Raw genomic sequence first — 7130 nt, forward strand, 5'->3', positions numbered from 1 at the left:
TGTGTGTGTGTGTGTGTGTGTGTGTGTGTCTGCACAAGCTCATGTACTTGTGTTGTGTGTGTCTGCATGTGGTTCTCAGGTTGCCCTTGCCAGGTTATCTCTTACATAATGTTCCAAAAATAGAGCTGATTCACCTGTAAGGGAATGATAAGGGGGTGAAGATGAAGAGGAGGCTCAAGAAAGGGAGCAAGAGAAGGATGAAGGGGGAAAACTTCATCCAGAAACACTTTTATCGTTTACTTGAAGCTAAATACAGTGTTTTTAATCAACATCAACATCTGTTTGGCGGATCCACTGATACTATTAATCCAAGGAGATGCCATTTGTCTCGTATGTCAAATAGGAATTACAGCGATTCATAAAACCTAAAGATGTCTGAGGACGCGATTAGCTCATTTTCCCTTCTCCACAGCAGCAGAACACATTAAACACATTACACAGCCTTCAGACACTCCTACAAAAGACTCACAATAAACAGACTGAAAATACCTGCTAGCCTAGCAACAGCGAGGCTACTAACAACCCATAATGCAACGCTGTCTGTAGCAGACCATCATCACACTGGTACTCGCAGTTCAAAAAGAACACATAGTGGTCTCAGCATCGCATATAAGACGACCTCCACCTTTTCAAACATAATTTCCAGGCAGGGTATACAGTCCGCGTTGTTGACGCTTCTTCATCCCTGATCTCACCCAAACTCTGTCTTTGTCCTCTTTGTTTGGCTTTTTCAGTGCAAATTCTACTGCGTATAAACAGTACCAACTGCTGGCTGCTGTCTGTGTGTGTTTTGGTACAAGTACATGTGAGACTTCACGGGATTTACCGGCGTGTCTACTGCCAGACCTTCCCGTCTTTACTAACAGTCATTAAGTGTGTTGTCCACAGTGGTTCTCAGTCATCAGCTGTCTGACTGTTGAGGACTAGAAATCTGCAGAAGTGGTTGAAATGGTCATAAAGTGTGGTCTGTTCAGTCTTAGAAGGTTTTAGCTAGTTGTTAAGTGTGTGCCCAGCTTAACTGAATGTAAGAGATGATTATTAGAAATATCTGCAATGTCACAGTATCAGTGCCATCAGTAATGTCTTGATATTATGGCTGACTCTAGCCTCTTTAATTCATCTAAATGTGTTTTATTATTTATGTTTTCTAATGCTCTGATGCTGATTACTGTGTAAATGTGTGTATTGCCTTTAAGTAGTTGAGCCTGGATACGAAGTGCAGTGGATCCGGTGTCATAGCTCATTGGACACCAGTGCGCTCAGACTCATACACACTCACTGTTGTTTCTTTTGTAAGAAACTTCCTTTGGCTGCATCGATTCCCTCTCACCTATAAACTCTCCCCTGCTTTGGCCAAGCCTCATCCATGACCAGGCCTGATCTCCCGCTAAGCTCTAACTGTGTACTTTCCATAACTTCTACCATGAAACAAACACACACATACACATGTTGTTACATAGTACAGAGCTCGAGTCACAGGTGTCTGGTGTCATGTCTGTTACCTGACACGCTGACTGGCTTAATTACCTGACCCATGCTACCAGCCTGTAGAGAAATAACTGATCAGTCCGTGCTGGACTTTTTTTAACCTCATTAGACTGGGATATAAGCAACAGCAAAGTACGAGGACCTTTGGGAATAATCATGATAAATGTTGGTGCCCGAGCAGAGGGAGGAAGGAGAGGCAGGGTAAAGAAAGTGCGCTGGTTTCACCGGCTTCTTGGCTACAGGTGGGTGAAACTGTTGAGTGGCTGGCTGCACCTGTACAGGGATCACGACCGGCCTAACACATCATATTATGGCTTTTCCTGTTAACCAGCTGTGAAACAAGTCCTTGAGATGTTTCTTGTATTAAGATGCTCTAAATGTCAGGCTGCGATCGAACGACTCCGACTGCTGTGTGCTTTTCACGGTGGCATTTTGCTGTGGAGCTGTTTTGTGCAGGTGTTTCGTATCTCTCTGTTGGTGCTTAATTCATGTTTTATACTGAGGTGTGACTCATAACTCTCAGGAATGCTGTGAAAAATCAACTTTCTTTGCTGTTGCTCAAACATAACTGAAGCTTGAGTCTGTTGCTTTTACTTCAGCTAAAGTTAACTCAGCTGTGTTTTCACTTGTATTCATATTCTCCTTACTGTGATTTTACAAAATTTAAGATGATGATGGACTGGTCATCATTCTCAGACGAGGTTATTGGGTTTTAAAGGCGCTTGAAAGTGTGAGTGGATACATTTTCTGACTTGTGGTAGAAATAATGCAAATTGAGTCTACATTATGTTCCCAGTAAAAGAAATATCCCTTTCTAAATTCTATGACTGACCTTCATTTACAGCCAGCCAGGTGTTTTCTCACTGAACTTAATAGCTGAGTTTTCCTTTTATTCCACAGTCGAAGTCTTCAAATTGTTTTTGTAAAGCACATTTTCATATCTGAGAAGCAGTGAAATTAGTTGTTAGCAGTTATTATTAGAAAGCAGTGAATTATTGGCCACTTCTACATAAGATAAATGGTTAATCTGGAATAAACCAGATTTCCCTCCATATATAAAACAAGTAAGAATGAAGTTTGGTTCCAGAGGCCTTCAGACCTGTGAACATCCAATAAGAAATGTTCAACTTACCTCATGTATAGATTAATAAATGCACTTTAACACTTTTGGAACTTAATGTCTTGTTCACATTAAGTACTGTATTTTTGTGGTTTTCATATTTTTATACTTTTAGATAGTTTTATGTGTCATTATCAGATTTGTTGCAGGTTACATTTGTTCCGATCAATGAATTCATGAATCAGCTGTTTGAACTGTAGTTACCTTTCTGAGTAACATGACGGCAGTGGTCGTCGTATGATTTGGACTGTTGTTCCTACACAACTCTCCTCAGAGAAAGCATAAGTTTAAATGTAGCTAATTAGTCATTTTTTGAACAAAAGCGGAATATGTGGTTCTTTAATAGCCACACGTGCACATCTAAAGTACACAGTGTGACATTTGGTGGTTCAGACAACTTTGTAAAACTCCACCACTAAAGACAATAGTTAAGTTACCATCTGTATTACAACAGGTTCAGATAAAGAACACACTTTTCCCACACAGCGCTTTGAACCAAATAAGAAAAATGTTTATGAAAATACAGAGAAACTGGCTTAACACCAACCACGGTTGTGTCTCCTTTGTCAACCAGCTTCTCTCCCATAATTGCCATATCTTCTAGACTCAGAACATGTTGCATTCGATTCCTCCCACTTGCAGCTGCCTTTTATTTTTGCAGCTACTACTTTTGTTCTCACTTTACCATTAATCATGTTGCATAGCCACAGCGAGGCTCGCTGAACATGCAGGGATTTGACTGCGGCGGTGGCGTAGGTTTGTCATCACGAGCTTCCTAATATCTTCCCAGTTCCTACTGTAATGTTGACCCCACCATGAGGAATCACATGAATTACATTACCCGCCGTGTGTAGGCTGTGAAATGAAGATGGCGCATGTGCACATGCACACAGACTATCCCACATAGGGTGATGAGGTTTCTGTCCAAGTAACTGCATTTACTGTAATGTACACACATGCACAGAGCAGATTCTCTACCAATATAATTACTGGATGAGCTGCCGATGCTCCCGCTGTGCCGTTGTCATAGCAACGCCGACAACCCACCTCTGCAGGAAGAGGAGGAGGAGGAGACAAGGGGGAGGATAAGACGACGAGCAGAGGATGACAGGAGAGTTGAGGAAGAGGAGGAGGAAGAGTGAGGCGGTGAGAGAAGAAAAGGGAGATTAGAGGGAGAGATCAGCGAGAACTGGAGGTGATGTGAGGACAAGGAGAGAGAGAGTGTGAGGAAGAGGAGGAGGACAACAGAAGAAGAATGTGGAGGAGGAAGAGGAGAGTGATTGGTTCCAGAAAAAAGAGAGGGCCACAGTAAAGAGGAAAGGGCCAGATACAGTGTAGAGAAGACGAGAGAGAGAGAGAGAGAGAGAGTAGGTGGTGTTATAACTGGGAGCAGCTGTAATTAACTGCACCATTCAATTAAATTACGAAGACTTATTAAAGGGAAAACAACATTTTTGAAGGTTAAAGGGGATTAATGTCTTTCAACCGACGGGTAACAAAGGAAAACCTGAATAAATGAGGGTGAAGGCACCCCCAACCAAAGGGCACGAGGGGTCACTGAATGGTCTGATGAGGATGAACATGATGTGAATCAGATGCTGTGGCCTTCACAGTCACCATATCCCAACCCAGCCAAACACCTGTGGGAGATGTTGGAGTGACGTGTTAAACAGCGTCTCCACCACCACCATCAAAACCCCACATGAGGGAACATCAGTTGGAAGAACGGCGTTCGTCCCTCCAGGAGAACTCAGTGCCACGGCGCACGGAAGCTGTTCTGGTGGCACGTGCTGGCCCAGGCCAACTTAAGCTTGATTCCTGGTTGAATTTATGCAGAGCATTTATACTTGCGCCTGGTGTGTATGTGTCGCTCAACAATTACGCCGTTATTTTTAGGGCTTTTATAGCCTTTACTGTATTTATGGTGAATCACAAAGAGAGAGAAAGAGAGAGCAGGGAGGTTTGGATAGAGAGAAAGAGAGAGCAGGGAGGTTTGGGACAAATGTCAGCAGTCAGACTTGATCCGTTGACATCATGCGCACAGTGTGCTGGAGGGTATGTGGTGCATCACGCCGCGATCGCTCAACTTCGGAGCACCCTGATTGTCTCCTTTTTTCTGACTGTGCATGTAACGCTGGCATGTAGACGTCCTGAGTTAGACCATACATTGTTTAGGAGTGGTTACATGTTTTACTTTGTAAAAGACAGACAGTGAAAAGGTGTGATTTTTATTTTGTCACAAAGTGGTTTTGCTTTGTTTCCCATTTATTAAAATGTTTTTAAGCAAGATTTATTTTTAGAGTGATGGACTCTTAGTGGCTTTTGACAGCAAATCTACTTACAGTATCTCTGAGGCTAAGTGTGTGTGTGTATGTGTGAACAGGCCACAGATAACTTCATGCTGCCCATTTTATTTATTTATTTTTGGCCTGGTGAACCTTAATGCCTGTGATCCTCTCCTGTGATTAAGGCCTATGCAAATATAATGGTGTCCTATGACCTATGAACGTGTGTGTGTGTGTGTGTGTGTGTGTGTGTTTGCATATTTAAATGTGCAGTCTCATTTCTGTTTTTGCGGTTGAGTACGTGAAATACACAGTTTTAGAAGCTCCAACTGTCCGGCTCATGGACACTGCTTTTTCATCTATATCATAGTCAACTTCACTGCTCAACAGTCAGACAGGACAGTGAGCAAAAATCAGCCTGTCGGACAATTTGTAAACAAGCCCAAAGTCTAAAGTGTGCACAGGTGAAAATAAAGGTGAACACACCCACTGTGCTGGACAAACTGTAGGTCAGAGTTGAATCAGACAGTAAAACATGTTCACTTCCTTTCATGTGTATATTTTCAAAATAAGTCCTAACAAACATCACAAATCCTCAAACAGAAGAAAACCTACAGTGTCTTTACATCATGAATGTTCACACATTCACTTTCTGTCTTTGGTTCCACTTCCAAATAAAGCGCTGGGTTCATGTTACTTCCCATAATGGAATCGGTTTGAGCATGTTGTCGTGTCATCAAACCTGAGGACAGAGACATCGAAGATATTACAAGTTGTAAAAGCAGCATGCAGTTTAATCTTTCTACTAGTAGATATAAGTTCACCTGAATAGGTTTATTTATGTCATTAGATGAATGAAGTGTGTGTGTGTGTAGTCCCCTGATTTTGTGACGTATGTCCAGAAACCATGCACCCTTGCATTTCTGCTGTTGTCACCCATGCAGTGCTATTTTTATCCCAAGAGTCATGAGTACTCCTACGTGCAAATGTGTGTGTCACGGTGTGTCATCAGGTTACACGGTGTGTAAGTGGACTCCTCTTTGTCCTAGTTGATCATTTTAGACACAGCCACTGAAACTTTCAACAGGGGGGTCGGATGCTCTGTACAACCTTTTCCACTGACACACATTCTCACACACACACACATCAGTGAAAACTAAAGAAATATTTTTTGACAATCTTTCATAATGAACACAAACTAAACAAAAAGTAACCCAGTAAACTACAAAAACGTTAGCTTCAGATGCTAACACGTTCAGAAGGAGGAACGCCACATCTGGATCCAGTCCTTTTAACCCTCTCCATGTCAAACAGCCAAACCCATGTTAACCCTGGTTGTTGCTCTTTCTTTGTCCCACTCTCTCTGTGCAGAAGACGCCACCTTTTCACTCTGGCAGGCACTGGTTCAGACTTTTAGCTGCCCAGAGCTCCTCCATGGCATGCCATGGAGGGGGGGTAGTACAGCTAAGTGACACATGATTAACAATTTTAGTTAATGCACCTTGAAAGAAAATGGGAATAGTAAGAATGATAGGGTGAGAGTCAGAGAATGAAACATGGAGAGAGAGATGCCTGCTGACTCATTCACTGACAGAACAGATCCGTCTCTCCCTTGTCACCCCAAAGTGCTGCTGGCAGTCTCTTCACCAAGCTGTTCCCAGTTCTCCTCAACCAAATATCTCCAGCTGAACCCGCTCAAATGCGCTCTCATAACATGAATAATTAATCCACAGACTAAATTATACTGAAATCTAGTTCTCTCAGTGATGTGGCTGCTCTGTGGCGACAGATCGGTGTCACAGATCAGGATGACAGTGCTGAGTTTTGCACCAGTGGATAATGTGTCTTGATAATGATAACTCTGATTGTTAATAAAGCCTCGTTTTGTTGTTGATTTTAGGAAAGCGATCTCTCGTTCAGGCCTCCAGCACCTCGGCCCACCCCAGCCCTCCCTGCCTCCTGCATCCAACGGCCCCAATAAGGAGCTACAGACCTGCATGGACTGGACGGTCAGACATGCACATACACTTCATATAACTGTTTTGTTTCTTAAGTGTATTTGTGTCTTTGCTTTGTACATTTTTATTGGGGGTGGGGGGTTCTAAAATTTAAATTAATGTATAAAATCTTCATTTTTTTATTTGTTTATTTACTTTTTATTGCAACAAAACAGCATGGTAACAATTATTTACAGTAGAAAGCAGAGAAATTTTAAATGTGGTTTTTGTGTGAAGGCT

At 42.3% G+C, this 7130-nt stretch overlaps 1 protein-coding gene across 12 annotated transcripts in view; it reads left to right on the top strand.

The window, feature by feature from the left end:
• Positions 1-7130, top strand: part of dgki (diacylglycerol kinase, iota) — an 86821-nt gene that overhangs the window by 30011 nt on the left and 49680 nt on the right. For all 12 annotated transcript variants that reach the window (XM_020608594.1, XM_020608590.1, XM_020608595.1 and 9 more), the window contains exon 2: positions 6794-6902. In XM_020608594.1, the coding sequence (XP_020464250.1) occupies positions 6794-6902 (109 nt within the window). The remainder of the gene's footprint in view (positions 1-6793; positions 6903-7130) is intronic.

This window comes from Monopterus albus, unplaced genomic scaffold (assembly GCF_001952655.1).
Source record: "Monopterus albus unplaced genomic scaffold, M_albus_1.0 scaffold94.1, whole genome shotgun sequence".
Taxonomy (NCBI): domain Eukaryota; kingdom Metazoa; phylum Chordata; class Actinopteri; order Synbranchiformes; family Synbranchidae; genus Monopterus; species Monopterus albus.